This window comes from Brassica rapa, chromosome A09 (assembly GCF_000309985.2).
Source record: "Brassica rapa cultivar Chiifu-401-42 chromosome A09, CAAS_Brap_v3.01, whole genome shotgun sequence".
Taxonomy (NCBI): domain Eukaryota; kingdom Viridiplantae; phylum Streptophyta; class Magnoliopsida; order Brassicales; family Brassicaceae; genus Brassica; species Brassica rapa.
In genome coordinates this window covers 244,503-263,556 of record NC_024803.2, presented here as the reverse complement: position 1 = coordinate 263,556, position 19,054 = coordinate 244,503, and the positions used below count along the sequence as shown (strand labels likewise).

The 19,054-nt window shown below is 35.5% G+C and overlaps 5 protein-coding genes and 1 pseudogene across 11 annotated transcripts; 2 read left to right on the top strand and 4 right to left on the bottom strand.

Annotated features, from left to right (window-relative positions):
• Positions 1–110: 110 nt before the first annotated feature.
• LOC103836917 (rop guanine nucleotide exchange factor 3) lies at positions 111–2,652 on the bottom strand. Its single transcript, XM_009113234.3, has 6 exons — positions 1,792–2,652; positions 1,592–1,708; positions 1,243–1,472; positions 851–1,150; positions 430–774; positions 111–330 (listed from the first exon to the last, which is right to left on the bottom strand). The coding sequence occupies exons 1-6, from the start codon at positions 2,111–2,113 to the stop codon at positions 211–213; spliced, it is 1,434 nt and encodes a 477-aa protein (XP_009111482.1). The 5' UTR covers positions 2,114–2,652; the 3' UTR covers positions 111–210.
• A 261-nt stretch (positions 2,653–2,913) lies between these two features.
• Positions 2,914–6,112, bottom strand: LOC103836916 (16 kDa phloem protein 1). 2 transcript variants are annotated; one of them, XM_033281236.1, is made up of 4 exons: positions 5,798–6,112; positions 5,577–5,715; positions 5,350–5,485; positions 2,914–5,270 (listed from the first exon to the last, which is right to left on the bottom strand). In XM_033281236.1, exons 1-4 carry the CDS (start codon positions 5,805–5,807, stop codon positions 5,109–5,111), a joined length of 447 nt encoding a protein of 148 aa, XP_033137127.1. In that variant the 5' UTR covers positions 5,808–6,112; the 3' UTR covers positions 2,914–5,108. The 2 variants fall into 2 exon arrangements, with proteins under 2 accessions (XP_033137127.1, XP_033137126.1); XM_033281235.1 differs by having other exon boundaries at positions 5,577–6,112.
• Positions 6,113–6,399: 287 nt separating this feature from the next.
• On the bottom strand, positions 6,400–9,610 carry LOC103836915 (transcription factor MYC1; the record flags this gene model as incomplete). The annotated part of the gene is made up of 9 exons (XM_033281234.1): positions 6,400–6,691; positions 6,784–7,185; positions 7,264–7,806; positions 7,909–7,965; positions 8,080–8,094; positions 8,218–8,314; positions 8,760–9,062; positions 9,240–9,429; positions 9,520–9,610. Coding segments are annotated over 9 exons (1,773 nt in total), but the record flags the coding sequence as incomplete, so codon positions are not given.
• Positions 9,611–12,335: 2,725 nt separating this feature from the next.
• Positions 12,336–15,068, top strand: LOC103836914 (beta-amylase 2, chloroplastic). Its single transcript, XM_009113229.3, has 8 exons — positions 12,336–12,960; positions 13,035–13,127; positions 13,204–13,407; positions 13,482–13,676; positions 13,757–13,921; positions 14,001–14,261; positions 14,340–14,778; positions 14,856–15,068. The coding sequence occupies exons 1-8, from the start codon at positions 12,754–12,756 to the stop codon at positions 14,915–14,917; spliced, it is 1,626 nt and encodes a 541-aa protein (XP_009111477.1). The 5' UTR covers positions 12,336–12,753; the 3' UTR covers positions 14,918–15,068.
• Positions 15,033–15,905, top strand: LOC117128280 (annotated as a pseudogene).
• LOC108869917 (probable methyltransferase PMT23) lies at positions 15,211–18,668 on the bottom strand. Of its 6 annotated transcripts, XR_004451928.1 has the most exons (6): positions 17,392–18,649; positions 17,089–17,185; positions 16,906–17,001; positions 16,439–16,662; positions 15,704–15,955; positions 15,211–15,616 (listed from the first exon to the last, which is right to left on the bottom strand). XR_004451928.1 is itself a non-coding variant. In XM_033281237.1 (5 exons), exons 2-5 carry the CDS (start codon positions 17,098–17,100, stop codon positions 15,898–15,900), a joined length of 345 nt encoding a protein of 114 aa, XP_033137128.1. In that variant the 5' UTR covers positions 17,101–17,253; positions 17,392–18,647; the 3' UTR covers positions 15,211–15,897. The 6 variants fall into 6 exon arrangements, 1 of the variants encoding a protein (XP_033137128.1); XM_033281237.1 differs by having other exon boundaries at positions 15,211–15,910; positions 17,089–17,253; positions 17,392–18,647; XR_001956470.2 differs by lacking the exons at positions 15,211–15,616; positions 15,704–15,955 and having other exon boundaries at positions 16,227–16,662; positions 17,119–17,185; positions 17,392–18,668.
• Between the last annotated feature and the right edge of the window lie 386 nt (positions 18,669–19,054).

Below are 19,054 nucleotides of genomic sequence, written 5' to 3'. Positions count from 1 at the left end.
GAATCACTTTTCTCTCTTCATACACGAGTTTGATGGTGGGAAACTTAGCTAATTATTCTTTCCCCCTCCCTGTGGTATCTAATATATATATGTTCTTTTTTGAAGGGGGAAACTTTTATAAAACAGATTTTACATTGATCTATCTGATCTACAGAAGATGACTAGAAGGACAAGAAGAAACAGAAAAAACTCAGTCAAAAGTTAAACAACTTATTCACTACCGCTCATGGTTTTGTCTACATAGATAACATCATCAATCCAAGCAACTATGTTAAAAGCTAAACCTTCAAGTACTCTTGAATAGCTCTCCAACACTGCTTTCCCAACATCCTGACAAACCAAAAAGAAACGAAAAGACAACATTTAGTCTCTATCAAATAGCTCTTGTATTTATTACAAGTCAAATTCAGTGACTTCAGTTTGTTTTACCTTGTTGTACTGAATCTTGCATATATCTAATGATGTCTGAGACAACTCTGGGTAACGCTGTTTCAAACAGAAGAGAAGAGTTTCTGCTCTCTCTGCCATTACATAGTTCTTGTCTGTTCTCTCCGTAGTTGACATAAGATCTTTCACCATGTTCCATGAGTTCTTAGAGTTACTTAGACAAGCTTTGCGTCTCCATGTGTACATTGAAGCTTCTACTCTATCTGCTAACTGCACAGCTTCGTGCTCAGATGCTATGTTCAGACTATCTAAGAGTTTCTCAGGGAAAAACCGACCAGAACCACTCATGTAGCGGTAGATTGAATCACCAACACTGCTTTTACCACACTGAAACATCCAAATGGTTTAATAAACAAAGGGCTCAGAAAAAGAATCTAGTAATAAGAGTGAAAACAAAAAAAACCTTAGGAAGAGTAGCCATGTAAGAGTCTGGAATCTCCATTTCACTGAGGATGCTACTGTTGATAGCCATTGCAGCTTTGTGTATCTGATTAGTACTCTCCCTCTTGTTTTTGAGTTGTTTTCTTGCTTTGTCTGACAAACCTTCTGGAGGAACAAGAGGAACTGGTAACCACCACTTCTCTTCTTTCCTCTGTACTACAACTTTCCTGAAGGATCCAGTGGCAGAACGTGCAGATTTCATTGACAGACTTCCTTCTTCTGCATACCAAAACTCTGTGTTCTGAAAACCATCCAACACTTCCTGTTTTTTTTTTTTTTTTAAACGCAAAGATCATAATTAGTTCTTTTGATTCATAATTTTTATGAATTAATCTTAGGATAATTAGATGGTACCATAAGCATGGAATCTAGCTTTCTCAAAGCAGGTAAGTTGATATAGATATCTGCTCTTGGTCTACTCTCCATCACCTCAACAGTAGTTCCATTGCTTAGACTCTGACATCTAGGAATGAACTCAACTATGTAATCGCATACCGATAAAAGACAATTCATTTCTCTCTTCCACAATGCTCTCTTCTCTGTTTCTAACGGCTCTAATCTCAGATTCTGACCAAACACTGTAGCTGCAAGCAAACATTTAAAAAAAAAAAAAGAAGATTGGAGGAAGAGTTTAGATTTTTCTGAGACAAGAACATATATATATATAGGCTGTGTGACTCTGACTGACTGAGTCTTAAATTACCATAAAGATTGGTAATAGCATTTGAGATGGTCACAGCAGTACAAACTCCTTTACCACTTCCTGACATATCTTCTCCAAGTAGAAGCTTTGCGAATCTTTCCTTCATTGTCTCAAGTTCTGTATAAAAAAATCTAGAACACATTTCATTAGTTTCAGAATATTTTATAAAGAAAAGTAGAATGAGAGAAGGAACACAGCACCTGGTTCTGAGATTTCTTGAGCTTCAAGAATTTCATTTGTTTGAAGCTCTAAACCAGTAGTGAGACATTTAGAGCTCTTGGATTCAGTGAGGACAGGCCAATCAGAAGGAGAAGGTTCACTACAGGAGCTGCTGGTTTCATCTATTTGGTCTGAGAAGCCCGAAGTACTCTCTGAACAAGTTCGAGGGTAAACAAAAGAATCCATGCTCATCGTTAAAGAAACCGGAGTTTCTGATGTTGAATTATCATTTGGGTCAATGGATGATTGATGATGATGATAAACTCTATCTCCGTTTTCATCTGGATTCAATACATTCTCCATCTTCTTTTCTAGCTAAAAACAAAACTCTCTCTCTTTGTGCTCTTGATCTGTTTCTTGTGAAGAAGTATCACAAAAAAAAAATGTAATTATATTTAAGCTTTTGATGCGTTTATCAAGAGACTTTAGAATATGAAATTTGAAACCAGGAATTTGTTTATGGATAGTGAAATTTCTAGGACCAAAGAACTATAAAGTCAGTAATATATTTTAAGAAAAGAAGCAAAAAGCAGATATAAAAAAAAGAACGCATGCAATTTTATCTTTGAGTTTTGCTGAATATGTAATTCAAATAAAAGAACGTTCAAAGTAAAATGAAAGCAACGGTCTCTATATTGATTTACCTTTAAAAGCTTCTGCTACGATTTGAAGTTTTGAACCGTTTAAAACAAAACTAAAACGTACGTTGAAAAAATAATTCAACTCACTCCGGTTGAATCAGAAACCCTCTGTCTTGTGGAAGTTTCAGGTAAAGAAGCCTACCGGAAAAGGGAGCAATATGGAACGTCCGATGAAAAGAACGATTGCTTTAACGGTTCAGATAATGTTGAAGTTGGTGGCTTCAACAAGTGTTGTGGTTCTTATGAGAAATACCCTTATGGAGGTGTCTTAAACTATTTTTCTATGTGCTTCTATAATACTTTTTGGCTTTCTTGTTGGCTCAGATACGAGTTTTATGTACAAACAGAAAACAAATCTTTGATTATTGGATCCTTTGACTAATGACTGCACATTTACCTATGCTTTCTTTTATTTTAATTTTATTGTCAAATCAAACTATACATATCAAATGATTTTCTCGCTTTACGAATTTAGAAATGTAAATTTAGCATTGTTTTTTTTTTGTGTTACAACTTAAAATCCCGGGGTTATTTAAGAATAAAAAATTCGATCATGATCAATTTGTTGAAATTTAATTTTATTAAAAGATCTTCATTTTTTGTGAAGGTTCAACGTATATGATATATATCACCTGATCTTGACCATAGTAACCATTCTTTAATTAAGAACTAATCTCTGGTCGGTCTTGCAACGCCTCTACTGGAAATTTCATTTTATCTTTATGTGTCTATCGTTTATTAAAATTAGATCAACTATCCACATGGCTGGAGTTTGCATGTAGGCCACACGATCAACTGCAAGTCTGCAACTCATAATAGGTGACTAGTTTTATCAATTTGAATTATGTTCTTATAATTTAGCACATGATAACCTTTTTTTGGTACGAATGTTAAGATTAGCACATGATAACCTAATGTAATGGAGGAGACAATATATATTGCATGGTTCGTGCGTAAGACAGAGACGTGCATACCATTTTCTCGTTGTAACAGAGCCCACCTATCTTATGCATATATTTTATTTCCTGGGTTAGTATTTTAATATACTAATGGCATTTTATTATATTAATTACTTCCAACATCTACCTGCTATAGTTCATTTGTTGTCATTTATTTAACATATCTAACATATTCAGGAAAAATCAGTTTATACACTAAAAGTCTAAAACTAATGCCTGAATGCTTACATATAATATAACTATATAAGTAACACAAAACTTTAGATTATTAATAGAAATCTCTGTTTTGTTATATAAAAGTAAGGAAATTCAGTAGCAAAATTATTTATCAAACAACGTAACTTTTTTTTTGTAACATCAAACAACGTAACTAAAAACAAAAATAGGTAGAAAAGAAATAGCAAATAAAAATATCTTATAATTTAATTAATCCCCAAAATATGTGTAAGCTAAGTTGTTAGCTATGGTTGAGAAATTAATTGAAACTAAGAAAAATGTTTCATTGAAAGATATAAATGCATGCCAATTATTATATTAGAGATTGAAGGTGAAAAAAATAAAAGTCATCAATAGTTTCTTATTCTTGCCCATCACGATACCTTGAAATGGTTAATTGAGAAACTGAAATCCCTAGCTACGAATAGAAAATTGCTTTTATAGACGACCGAACAATAAAGAAGTTCTTCATTGATGAGACATTGCATTCTTGCCCATGCAGCTGTGAACATATAATGTTTGTACAAACTTAGAAATCAAACAAATGTGTCATTGCTAGTAACTGACAACTAATCCAAATATTTTCTTTTTTTGTGTGGCAAGTATCAAGGGCTAATGACGACCTGGTTTGCAGCAAGAGATCTAGGACAGTAACTCTGCTTTTTTCTACTAGCTATTGACAACAATGTCATATTTATTGTAACAATGTTCTCTGTCTGAAATAAATTTTAAATTCTTTAAAAAAAATCCCATCTTTTCAAAAATATATGTTTTGGAGATTTTCACAAATATTAAAAATCATTTTAAATTTTGATTATAAATGCATTATTTTTGTGTTTAACTATTTTTCATAACTTTTAACCAATAAAAATTCAATAAACATAGTTAACTTTTTTGAAGTTTACAATTCATCATTATTACCTCATAAAAAGTGCATTGAAAATGTAAAATATAAATTTTCTTGAATTTTTTTCTTCTAAAAATAGATCATTTTTAAACACATGGAGTACTAACTTGGTTTCATAAAAATGTATTTTAGAAAACAATTGTTTCAAGTAAATTTTTTTTTTTACATTTTCAATGTATTTTTATCAGATAATAATGATGAATTGTAAACTTTGAAAAAAATTAATTATGTTTATTGAATATTTATTGGTTAAAAGATATGAAAAATAATTAAACACAAAAAATAATGCATTTATAATCAAAATTTAATATATTTTATTAATAGGAAATGTTTTGTAGACGACCAAACAATAAAGAAATTCTGCAACGATGAGACCTTGCATTCTTGTCCATGCAGCTGTGAACCTATAATGTTTGCACAAACACATAAATCAAACAAATTTCTCATCCTAGTAACTGACAACTAATCCGAATAGGGTTATGTAATACTACTAATTAAGCGTTATGTGAGCCATCAAAATAATGAAAAAAAGACAAGCTGAAGTAAATAGTTTTGAGGCTAAACCTTTGATCATTTTAGTTATCTTTTAGTTGATATTTGGTTGTTTTCCGGAAACAATAGATGAGAAACCTTAACAAAGGGAGCTTCATCAGATTCAGAACTGGAGAAATCATTGGCTCTTCACTGTTTTTACCCTCTATCTTCACTTCCCATGCCTTGTTGATATGCAATTTATCCTACAAAAATAAAATACAAAAGATCTATGTTATTTATGTTCAAAAGAACTCCAATTGTCTAGAGTAATTACTGAGTTACCGCTGCAGTGAATCTGAAGCCAAGTTTTAGTTCGCCTTTAAATGTGTCATCGTCAAGCACAACATTGTATGGAGCTGGTTTGACTTCTATGTATCCTCTGTCACGTCCTTCGGTTATTATCCCTCCAAGATGAATTCTGTACCAAATCAGTCACATATGGATGGTATTATTATGTCTTAATATTGCTATGCTAATTAACTACACTCATTTCTAAAACAAAAACTTACATGGTTTCACCGACAAATCCACCATCTTTGAAGAGCTCTTTGTCCATGATTCTAACCTTGATGTGGGTCAGCTTCTTCCATTGATACATTGGGAAATCGAACACAAACTTTTGGTTCCACAATGCGTTGTCATTATCACCTGCTTTCAAAACACACATATCTTTTGTAATAAGCTTGGTTCAGAAGGGAAACAAAAAAAATTCACTAACAAAACATAAAACCTTTGGACATTTTGCTTCGGTATTCCTTTGTCCCACATTGTAACAACACATAATACACAGGACTTCCTGCAACCAAATACTCGAAATGAGAGCTACTTAAGTTTGATAACTGATTAGATATACAAACATATGAAAAACGTTTTTATCTTTTTAAGTCACCAATAAAATTTGTGTGTGTGATTCCATGAGCATCAACGAGAAGTACTTCCAGTTTTCCTCTCTTCTTAGGTGCCATTAATTAAGTTTCAAATTTAACCAAGAAACTAAAAAAACTCTAAAGGCTAAAAGGAACTGGGGAGAATGCAAGTGAAACCAGTGACTTTTATATTGCTCCATAACATTTACTACTTCTTTACAGGCTCTATATGAGTTACCAAGTAGCACCACAAATAATGCATTTAGTTAAGAAAATAATAAACAGTCCTGAATAAATTAACATTTTAAGTTACATTCTCTGGCTAGTAACATTTCAATCCGTTTATTTAGGACTCAGCAAGAAACTGAAGCGTTACATAATTAAAAAGATCACCCAAATAATCTGAGAATCTTCAGAGTAAAGATGAATCCAAATCATTGTTATGAAAGATGATTACTCCGACAAATATAACCAATCAAGAACAATATATAGGAGAGAAGATGACAATGTCTAAAATTCCATGCAACCAGTCTTGGCAAAGATTACATAAATACAAACTCGCAAAACTCGATGTAACTAATTCACCAAAGTCCAAAAAAAAAAACAATATAACATTTCATCAAAAGTTTAGGAAATACAATATTACTTTTACCAAAATCATTAAAAGATCCCTAAAGGGATTTTCATATAATCTCACCAATGACTCTCCTCAGCTCTCTCTTAATCATCCCTACCGACGCAACTGCAGCCCCACGAAACTGCATGACATCAAAAATATTACGTATATATAGGTCAAGATACAGAAATGTATCCCTTCCAAACATGGCGAAGATTTTCTTAAAGAATATACCTTTGCCTTGAGATTAAGTGTGAGAAACCCATTAAGTGTGTAAGATCTAACAGAGAAAGCATCCATGTGAAGTTTGCTCAGAGTTTCCATGATGTCCGCAACTATGTAGTCTCTGTAAGAACATCTTACTTCCATCACAACTTCTGTTTCTTTCAGTTTAACTCTCAAATGTGTCTCATCTCTCACTATAGTGACTTGTTCCGTTTCTCCTGAGTTTCCATCGATCTTCGTGCTCTCATCATAGTTCCCTGATGTCTCCTCGATTAACACAGAGTCGTTAACGCTCTTTCTCTGTCTCTCTGCGAAGTTAACCGAGCCCATACAAGATTCTAGCTCTTCTACTCTTCCCTCTAGTTCTTGCAAGTACTTGATTGTGTTGTTCAGTATTTCTTCTTTATCAACCTGCAGAGTTATTCCAAACAGAGTCTTGGTTTCTAATACAGAGCATATATAACATAGTATAGGTTTATTTGTTATTACCTGGTTGACAGTGGGAACCATAGCTTTAAGGACACTGAACTTTTCGTTCTCTTTTCTTGTATCCCAAGGATCATCTTGATTCAGACCAAACGTCTTACTTGGGAGAGTTCTCTTTGTGTCTAAAGAGTGCATCAAAGGTACGTCTTGCAATATCTTCCTCAGCACGTTCTGTGACAAGGTCTGCAAATTGCTATGTTCCTGAAACAGAATTGAGTTCGGTTGCTCACGTTGCTTCCAACGCAAGAAACTTGACTCAATATTAGTAGAAACAAGATCCGGTTGGAGATGAGGAATATCCTTATCAGCAGCGTATTTGAGTAGTGTTGAGACAGTTCTTTTGTAATGCACGTCTTCATCAGACTGAATCTGATGGTTCCCTTGGAGCACTGAGTTTGAGTTTCCATCACTGGTCTTGATTTTAGTTTGATACTTCTCATCATCGCTGTCTCGGCGAGCAGAGAAGGTGTATGAAGCGCAATCAGGTTTTGAAGTCTCCAACAAGCAAGACTTGATGTGTTGAAGCAGACTATGGTCTTCTGAAATCTTTTATTGTTCATGAAGTAAATAAAACAAGTTTAAACGAGTTCCTTGTGAAGCAAGAAACTAATGTTAAATCCTTTGATATTAAGATAGAGAGAGAGTTACCAGTTCTGTGACGCCCAGCTCAATCACACCGCCCAAGTAAGGGAAACATACAACAGTCTGGAGAAGTCCCATCAAGACATAAGACATACATTCTACATTAGTTCTAACTGAAGTACAAATATTAATTTAACAATTAAGCACTAAAATTTTATTTGTTGACGATTAACATACCTGAATTGATGCGCTCTAAAAAGAAGAAGCCATATGAACAGTCATGAAGAACAAAGCAGGTGGAAAGAGAACTATAGTCAGATATCTCTATTCTTTAAGAGATCAATATTCATGAAAAGGTTGTGGAATAAGACTTACTCTTGCTAACAAAGAGCGAGAGAAGAGTTTGTTATCTGCGTACTGAGCGTTGCAAAGCCATATGGTCTCACCCGTCACCAAAGCTCTTCCTGGCAAACTTAACAACCAAAAATAAAATCATTTTAGTTTTGGATCCTAAAGAAAGAAAAAAATTAAACGTAGTAATTGAGTATATTACTTCAAATGCAAATAAATTGAAATAGTAACAAAAGGAATCCCAAGTACATAAACAGTATTTGTCAAAAAAAAAGGGGTACATAAACAGTACGTAAGAGTCACTCTTGTAATGAACATGGAAACCCGTGACCGCTCAGGTAATTAATCAACCCCCTTGACCAAACAAGTACATGAAATCTATAGGTGAGATTTGACCATAAGTGTGGAATCTTTTGAGATCCATGGTCCTCTTAAGACGACAATGAAGGGACGTAGTTCAATTCACTTTCATTCCCAAATTAGTACTTTTCCTATATGAATAGTTCGAAAAAGAGCTATTTATATATATTAATTTAATATTTAATAGTAGATGAGAGAGAACAAACCATTGAGAAGGAGAGAAGACATAGGACATGGAGACTATATAGTACCACTCTTCATCTGAGAGATCATCTGGTGACAACATCATACTTGTTGTACTGTTACAATTGTGTTCCTCATCATCACCATAATCATCAACATCATGAGTAGTACTAATAGTAGTATTACTATCTCCTTCCAGCATACACAGATAAAGTTTCCTAAGTTGGTTGCTTCTCTGCAACGCATATTTATACTGAGCAGCTTCGTAACTCTTCTTCCTCTTCTTTATATCCCCGTTGTAACACCCTTCTTCCCACTCCAAAACCCTAAATATATAATATAGTACTCAAATAAAAAAAATATATATATATATACACCTTTTTTAACACATTATCTATAACAAGAAAAGGGCTATGCAAAGATGAGATCAATATCTATTTTTCGTATATGTTATAGTGAAAATATCAAGACCAACATATTTTATTTTGTTAGATTATACTTACCCATGTTGAGTAAGTGAAGAGGACCAGAAGATTGCGTAGCTCCATTGAACACTTCGTAGAGCTACAGCAAGTTGCTTTCTTAGTAAGTTATTTTTACTTTTACTTCTTCCACTTGCTGCTTCCACACCACCAGCCATTGTCAAAGACGTATTGTAAATGTCTATGAGAACTGAGTTTACAACTCCAGAACCTAGGCAAATATAGGTTAATAAAAGGAGACAACCAAAAGGCCAAAGTTATTGAAGAAGTTTGATATTGAAGAATTTAACATTTTACCCACAAAAAAGGTTAGATACTGAAGCTTTATCTCCTTCTTTCTTCTTTCTCTTTATTGCTTTCTCTTTATCAGCTTGGTCGTGAAGGAAAGAGACTCAAGAGAGTACTGTCTTTAAAGTTGAGTAATGTGTCTGAAATCTGAATAGAGAGAGAGAGAGAAAGGTTGACTTAGGTCATGATCTTGGTTTTGGAGCGACTGACTCATCTTTATACAATACATATGGTAATCGTGTTGGTAGATTCTATTTGGTGAAACCAAGGTAATATTCTCTAAATAAAGTGATGCTGAGAAAATGCAAAATGAAATATTCAGTAAATATATAGTGATTTTTTCTTCTTCTTTATCAGTGCTAGTTATTCGTTAAAAAACTTGTTATTCTCAAAAAGAAAAACTTGGTTATTACTACTATGATATGCTTTTCTTATTACGAATATTATGAATACAATAAAACATCTATAAATTAAATTCAGTTAAATAATAAATGTTATAAAATAATGATTTGTCAGTTTTGAAGCAGATCAGTGTAAATATATTAAATTTTGGTAAAAACTTACCACATCTTCACCAATTTTGGGTCCACTATTCTTAAGGACGTTAGATTTATTTTGCACCACTCAAAACAATTTGAAAGGCAATGAAGTGAGAATAAGAGAGACCATTATGGTAGCAATTGTTTTGTTCATTTCATATCTCATAATGCTTGCCGGTAAGATTTGAAGAACGAAGCGTTAGAGCGATGATTATGTCCACATATAGCCACTGAATAATAGATTCCTAAGATGCAGGATAAAAGAGTGACAATACTGAAAAATAGATGATCCTTGAATCGGGAAAGAGACCACATAGCAGACAAGTAGGCTCAGCATCATTTTCACGATAATTAAATCTATCAAAAATAGGATTGTGATTCAGTACGAACAACCATGTAGGAGCCGAGATACTGTTCCACACCAAAACAATGCCAAGAGGCTAGAGGTTTTAACACACGTGTAAAATACCAGGCTGCTCTTGGACTAAACCGGGGGAGCATACCTTCTCACCAATTGACCAGATGAGAGTGTCGTTTCCATCAGCTAGCTGGATTGATGAAATGAGGATAAGAAGCTGGAGTTAATGCAAAGCACCAATCCAAATTAAATGAGAAACACTCATTTATAAATGCCAGACTTGCCAGTACCAAGTCAACAGGACCAGATGGTCCTATAAAATAAATCACTGGAGCAAAAGATCCCACCAGAAATAAATCTCGTCACCTCTTCGTAGTTTTATGCAGATAGCCAGAAGACGAATCTTCATAAGTCTTTTAAACATGAGGAGTTTGCATATTTAGAATATTCAGTGACTATGTTCAAAAAAAATATCCAGTGACCAAAATGAACATTCTAGAGAGGTATTTTCGTATAAACCAAGCAACACAAAGCTATTTTATCTCTTTGCTATGATATATTACAACCCACATAATACCACAATATATTTTCTAGATTTTTTTTTTGTTTGAAATGATGATTTACTTTGTATTATGCTATTGTTAGTCATTTCATTTTTAGTCCAGGGACGGGAATGTATGGATTTTCGCTTAAAACTATTAAATGTATAATAAGTAACTAATACGCAATCTCGGGGTTTTTATGTATGTACTGTGTTAATAATACAAAGGGTTTTATAATCTTTTTCATTTTGAGAACTAAAGGGTTTTATAATCTTGTTATGTGGAAATGGAACATACGTTAATTAACCTCTTTGTTTGTTTCTCATCAATGTAAATCATCTTTTTTAATTACTCGTTCTCCAATACTATATGACAAACAGAATGTGCTTACACGTAGTTGCAAGAAAATGGAATATACTATTTGGTAATTAAGATTCCAATTTCTATGATAGATATAAATGCGCATTTTATCCGAATAATTCCATAATTAGATACTCCTAGGTACTAAGACGTCGAATTATAAAAAAGAGAAACGAATACACAGAACTGTGCAAGTTTATGAAACCTCAAATAATAATCCTTTATTTATACATCTAGTGTTATTTATTTATACGTTCAAGGTACTATTTTGGAAGAAAGTAAAAGTAGCAATAGAAAAATAAAGGCAATGAAAGACTAGTCGAGAAAGAGAAAGCTGAAATGAAGGCAAGAAACTCGTGAAAATAATAGTGGTATTATTGAGCCATCTCCGTCCACGAATCCCACATTAATTAGGAGTAACGCACCACTTTGTGGTTGCATGCATATTTATTTACATAACGACAAAACTTTGTGTTTAGTTCTATTAAATTCTCTCTTTCCAACACCACATATATTCTTTTGTGTGAAATATTTGAATATGTGCTTATAGATTTTAAGAACATGGTCTGAGAGTGTCTATATTATTTTTGACTGATAAAAATCATTACTCTGAAACTGTAATCCTTCATCAAATTGTATTCAAGGAAAGCGACAAAAAGGAGAAAAGGTAAAAATAAAGTAATCAGGAGTGCTGCTGCCGCGGTGAAAACAGTGAAATTCAAAAGTTTTAAAGGGTCACTGATGATTAGTTAAAATGCAAGCGACATAGGGAGCATTGATGACGAGCGACACAACTGACACAGTATTTGTTTTTGCACTATTTTTTTTCCACGACAGTGCACTATCCTTCAGAGATAAGATAATTTTTTTTTAACATCGTTTGTATAAATCGTATTCTTCTTCTTCGAAAAATAAGTTTGAAAATTCATATACAAAAAAAAAATCATATACACTCGTGCAAGTACAGTCAAACAATTTAAAACAGTACAGATTTGTCCATAATATTATTACATGGAGTAAATAAAAACTCAAAAAACAAAAGATATTTACGAGCGTATTAGGGCCTTTTTAACACAGTGAGCTGAGAGAGAGATAGACTTAATGGACCCAATAGATAAATGGGCTCAATAGAAGTTTCATTCTTAAAAGCCCATTGATAAACTTGACCCGCGCGGGAGTTGTCCGACGTAGGAAATTTGACCGACATAGCGCCACGTGTGTGTGTGATTAAAAGACAAAAACTCTCAAACGGACGGATCTGAGTGAATCCGGACTAAACTCTTTTGTTTTGTTTTGTTTTTCATTTTCAAAAAATTGATTTGATCGAATGGGTTCTTGGATCCGTGAAAAAGCATTGACACTTTCACGTGGGTTTTGATTGTCCCCATGTCTTCTCATAAAATCTGAATTTAGGATACACACACAAGTGAGAAGATTTTTTCGTAGTGATGGCGATTAGTTCGATTCATACTGCTGTATGTCCAGTGAGCGTGAAGAAGCTCGGAGCTCCGGCGAGAGTATCTGCTCGGAGATGGCGCGTTGGAGAATGGCGTGGCGCCTCTACACTTTCTGGTGCTCGGCCTTTGGTTTTCGCCAAGGCGAAACAGAGAGGAGAGAGTGTTGAGGATCGAGCTCCTCCTATCGAAGATCAGCTCGTAAGTGTCTCATTATAGAGTTCACTGCTCGTAAGTTGTTTCTGATGTATTTTTCATACATTTTCAATTTCTAGGCTGGTGATGATGATGATGATGAATCATTTGTGCATTTTGACGAGCGTGATTTTGCTGGCACAGCGTCTGTTCCCGTCTATGTTATGCTCCCAGTAAGTTTTTTTTTTAATTTTGCTTTCTAGAGATCGGTTTGGTTGAGTCAAGTGTTGAATGAATGATATGATGTAGTTGGGACTGATTGATATGAACTCGGAAGTGGTTGAACCGGAAGAGCTCTTGGATCAGTTAAGAACCCTCAAGTCTGTTAATGTTGATGGTGTTATGGTTGACTGCTGGTGGGGCATCGTCGAGTCTCATACCCCTCAGGTCTATAACTGGAGCGGCTACAAGAAACTCTTTGACATGATTCGCCAGCTTGGACTTAAGCTTCAGGTGATCTCATCTTCTCATATAAGTATTTTAGTGAGATGATATGTAGATAAACTGTTTCTTCTTGACTTGTTCAGGTTGTTATGTCGTTCCACGAGTGTGGAGGCAATGTTGGAGATGATGTGCATATACAACTCCCCCAGTGGGTAAGAGAGATTGGTGAAACCAATCCTGACATTTACTTCACTGACAGGGCAGGCATGCGTAACTCTGAGTGTCTCACTTGGGGGATTGACAAGCAACGTGTTTTAAGAGGAAGAACTGCTCTCGAGGTATGGGGTTTCTACTCTATCGCCTAACATGCAAGCACCACTATGTCATGATTGAGGAATCCATTGTTAATATTGTGTAGGTTTACTTTGATTACATGAGAAGCTTTAGAGTGGAGTTTGATGAGTTCTTTGAGGAGAAAATCATAACAGAGATAGAAGTAGGACTAGGTCCATGTGGGGAGCTCAGGTATCCTTCTTACCCTGCTCAACATGGCTGGAAGTATCCTGGTATTGGTGAATTCCAGGTACTCTCTCTCTCTTTTTTTAATTCAAAAAATCTACATCCTGTCAGATCACTTATATCTTCTCTACTGGTGTGAGCAGTGTTATGATAAGTATTTGATGAAGAGCTTAAAGGAGGCAGCAGAGGTAAGAGGGCACAGCTTTTGGGGCAGAGGACCTGACAACACTGAGTCTTATAACTCTACCCCACACGGGACTGGTTTCTTTCGCGATGGAGGTGACTATGACAGCTACTACGGCAGATTCTTTCTTAACTGGTACTCCAGAGTTCTCATTGACCATGGTGATCGTGTTCTTTCTATGGCTAACTTGGCCTTCGAAGGAAACTCCATCGCTGCCAAGGTGAAACAAAAACAAAGCAAGTATAGTATGTTTTTTTTCCCCGGCTTGTCTGAATAAAATCGTCTGTTTTGCATTTAGCTCTCAGGTATACACTGGTGGTATAAAACAGCTAGTCACGCTGCTGAGCTCACTGCTGGATTCTACAACCCGTCAAACCGTGATGGGTACGGTCCAATAGCAGCGATGCTGAAGAAACATGACGCTGCTCTCAACTTCACATGCGTGGAGTTACGAACACTTGACCAGCACGAGGATTTTCCAGAGGCGCTGGCTGACCCAGAAGGTCTAGTTTGGCAGGTGTTGAATGCAGCTTGGGATGCGAATATACCTGTAGCTAGTGAGAATGCTCTTCCTTGTTACGACAGAGAAGGCTACAACAAGATTCTTGAGAACGCAAAGCCACTTAACGACCCTGATGGTCGCCACCTATCGTGTTTCACTTACCTAAGGCTAAACACAACTCTGCTGGAGTCTCAGAACTTTGTAGAGTTCGAGAGATTCGTCAAAAGAATGCATGGTATAGCTATTCTCATACTGGAATTGAGTGTTGTCCTGAAGGTTGCTTTGTAACGTTGGGTTAATGTGACTTTGCAGGTGAAGCTGTTTCGGATCTTGGTTTGCTTCCAAGGACCACCCAAGAGACCAAACTCGAGTGAAGCAGTTGTTGGGTTGAGTCGAAACAAAGTTTGCAGTTGTGTCCAAAAATAAGTGAGCTTGTTGTAAAATGGATTAGTATATACAACAATATAAATGTTATGTCCATTTAAGACAATGAATAGAAAGCAAAAGAAGAGGTTAGTGCACTCACAAAAGGGGATATTGGGGGTGATTGGTTGGGCTGTAAGAACTGACTTTAGCTTTAATTTCCATCTACAACCTTAAATACTACCAATCATGCTTTATCTTGGTTTTTAAATCTACAACCAAAAAATTAAAGTTACAGGAAAAACACACAAAAAATGGCTGTAAATATATTATTTTCTAAAGCTCTATTTTTTTAGCTGTAGGAAATTTTAAAGCTACATCACATAAAGCTAAATCAAAAATCCTATAGACAAAATGCTAAAGTAAATTTTCTACTGTTACAACCCAACCAATCACCCCCATTGTATGAATTATTGAATTGATTCCCAGTTTCTTCTCATTTGCTAAACGTTAACGAAGAAAAGCAAAACAGTCAAAACGGCGCCGTATTATGGTGAAAATACTTATATTTCTCTACCGTTTCATTAACCACTCAAGAGTGGAAGTGGTTTTTGTTAGCGCTCCTCTCATTTGAAAAGACGACACAAATCTCACAAGGGCGGATTTCAAAATTGAACAGAGTCCATGGCCGTAGATCCAGGAGTTGAGCTCTACGAGGAAGGAGAAGTAGAGAAGTTGGAGTCAGATGTGAGGGAGATGTGCAAGAAGATATCAGAGTGCAGAAGAAGCAGAGATACCTCTTGAGTTGTTGGGAACTGAAGAGAAAGACTGTGGGCAGAGACTGATTCAGCTTGAGGAACAACGCTGCTAATATACCTCTCCTTGTAAAGAGAGTGGGAGAGTGTGTAGAGGGGATTCACAAACTCGATTCTCTCAACACAAGAAGAACCATTCACCCTGCTTTCAGAATCACTCCCTAACTGCCTTCACATTATGATCTTGAGCTGCCAACATGTATGTTGGTTGAGTACTATGGTGATTTAAGAGACCTATGTCAAATTATACAAAGGTAACTAAACACCTCTGTCTTTGATAGTAAGAGTGCATTACTTCAGTGTTTTCCTCAAGATGAATTGCTTCAGAGAATTTTGGTATGATTTGCAGTTACACAATAACAATTAGGTAAGTATGATTAGTAGCTAAGAGAAGACACAAATGTTGTTCAAGAACGTTTGGTTATAAGGACTAGGAGAAATCTATGTACAATTTTGAGACCAATCAAATTTGTTTCAGTAGACCGATCGAACATTACAAACCAGATGAAACCAAAACAAACCAATAGTAGATTGATTATCCTAAACCCTTAAAAAACTAAGAGCATCCACAATGGTGGACTTGCTCTTTGAATCCTTAAGATTATTATAGTATTTTTTTTTTTTGAATAGTTAAGGACTCCACACTATTTTGTGTGTCCAATGGTGTTTCCCTTTTAGGAGTTCTTAGAAATTAAAAAAAAAAATGTAAAAAGTTACCCGCCAAAACCAGCATTCATGTCCATCACATTCCTCACGCTAGACCAGTTTACAGCTAAACGTTCAAGATAGACATCAGATACAATCTCTGACCATTTCTCTGTATCTTTCTTGGATGTTTTTGTGTCAGCCGAAACACTTTGAGGCTTTACACTCACAAGCCGTTTAGGCCATAGCTCAGGCCACTTCTGGACAGTTGAACACTTTTCTAGCTCCATTTTCACCTAAAGCCAAAGTTCAGAAGCAAAGCTGACAAGGACTGACAATAAAATTCAGAGGATATCATACAGAGAATTAGTCTGCAGTTCGGTTAAATATAATGCAAGGCAATTCTCTAGCAAATAAAACTACCCAGCAAATGTTGGCATTCTAATCCTAAAGTCTTACTGCTGGAAGAAAGTTGCTAAAGAAGAGTATAAGTTTCGAATACTTGAATAAACTTCACTTGTCTAAGACAAATAACAAACCTCTTTTATAGCAAGGAGATGGACGGGATCAGGCCCTAGATTACCCTCACTTGCTGTTGATGGAGTTAATACCTGAACTAGCTTCCTCGGTATTATCTGACAATCAGATCAGAACAGGCATTGATTTAACGACAGTGTGAAACTAGTGTAGTGAAAAATAAAATAATCAAGAACAGTCTGCACCCTTGTTGACATCTTCCCAAGACAACTTACAGTATTTGCACCTCTGGCTTTTGCCTGATCAGATGTTTCTAACTGCTCGATTCTTCCAACTTTATATCTTCAAAAGAAACAACGAATGTGTCAAAATACAGAAGTCGTGGAGAAGGAAACATACGAATCTGCTTCCTGTAACACACGAACACATGCCTTAATTAGTATCATCAATTAGCACTAAAAGATACCATTTTTAACAGAGGATTTGAATTAAAGTTTCGAACTTTATTAAACAAAGGATTTGAATTAAAAGTTCGAACTTTACGATACCTGAGTCGAGCTTTAGAAAACTCCCAATAGCAACGAGCATAGTGTTGATCTAATCCAGCAAAAGCCCCAATTTTCGACGAACCTGAGGTGAGAACTCGATTGGGATCGGATGAGAAAGCCCCAATTTTTATGAAAATAATCTAGGGTTGGGTGATGAAGAAGAAGAGGAAGATGATAGAGGAGCCATGGTGGGCGATGATGGGGCTAGCGAGGAGAGATTGAGAGAGAGCCAGGGAGGAGATATAGAGAGAGCGAAGGAGAAAGAGGAGGATAAGAAGACACGTGTATTAAGGATCAAGTCCTTCCAATCCTTCTTGAAGGATTGATCCATAGTTAGTTAAGCCAAAATATTATTATTATATTTCATTAACCTTAAGGATTAATGTTAAGGATTCCTTAGGGACCTCCGTTACGGATGGTCTAACCAAAACGAACGCAGACCGGCCTTCACGATCCTCGCCGAGAAATTGACAATACCGTTCCTTTTCCCGTACTCGTCCCACAACCTGTAACTCAAACAATGCAAGAAACCCTCCGGCGCATATCCTCCCGTAAAATCCTTTATCGGCACACGTGCCGTTCCCACGTGCTTATCCTTCCCTGAGACCAGCTGGCAATAAACACCGACGTACAAGAAACTCTCTTTATCCTTCTTCTCCTCCGGTAACGAAAACTCCATCTCTAGCTTATCTTCCCACGCCGGATAATCCCCGCCGACCTCGTCGATCCTCGTTCTTATCGCCCCGCTGCAGTGATTCCCAGCGATCTCGAAGGCTACGAACGCGTTCTTCTTCACCGGCTTTCTACCCTCGAGGAGTCCCTCCGCCGATATGGCCGTGATTTCGAGTTTACGAGTCGGCATTCCCTTTGAGACTAGGCTTTCTCGACAAGGCTTTGGTTTCTCAGCAGCACAAGCGAGAAGGCTTTCACTAGACATTTTTGTTAATTTTTGGTGCACAAATAAAAATAACAAGGAAGGAGTACGTTGTGTGTGTGTGTGTATATATATATACAGAGAGAAAAAGTTTTTTTTACCTTTTTAACTATGTAAGTTAGCCAGGATTAGGAAATTAGGAAACTGTTGAGAAATTACCTACCTAGTTGCTTCGACCCTTCCTCCTAATTTTTATGCTATTATGATTATCGGATATATATTAACTGTTTTTATTGTCAAAGTTATCATATTGATACTTGTGGGTTTTCCCATCTACATTGTTTGGTGACTCTTTTACCCTGACTCTCGGGTTTGAGTTATATATCTATCTTATTAAAACTCAAGTACAAAATTGGAGTGTTTGGAGACTTGAATAGGACTTTTAAAAATTTGGAGTGTTTGGAAACATGGATTGCAGTCTTTTAAAAAAAAATATTTTTGTTTGAAAACAAGGATAGTAGTATTAAGAAAAAAAGTAATGGGCTTATGTTTTTTTAAAAAATTGAAAGTTATCTAGGCCACTTTTAAAATATACCAAAATGGGTCAATCTAATTCCCTAAATTTTTTTTTCTAAACTAACCATAAAACAAAATTTAAACTTTATATACATATTTCAAATCAAAATAATAATTCAAATTTGATTTATATCAAAAATTGATTCAAAAATATACATATATTCAAAAATGGATTTTTACTAAACTATTTTTCAATAACCATTATAAAAAAAT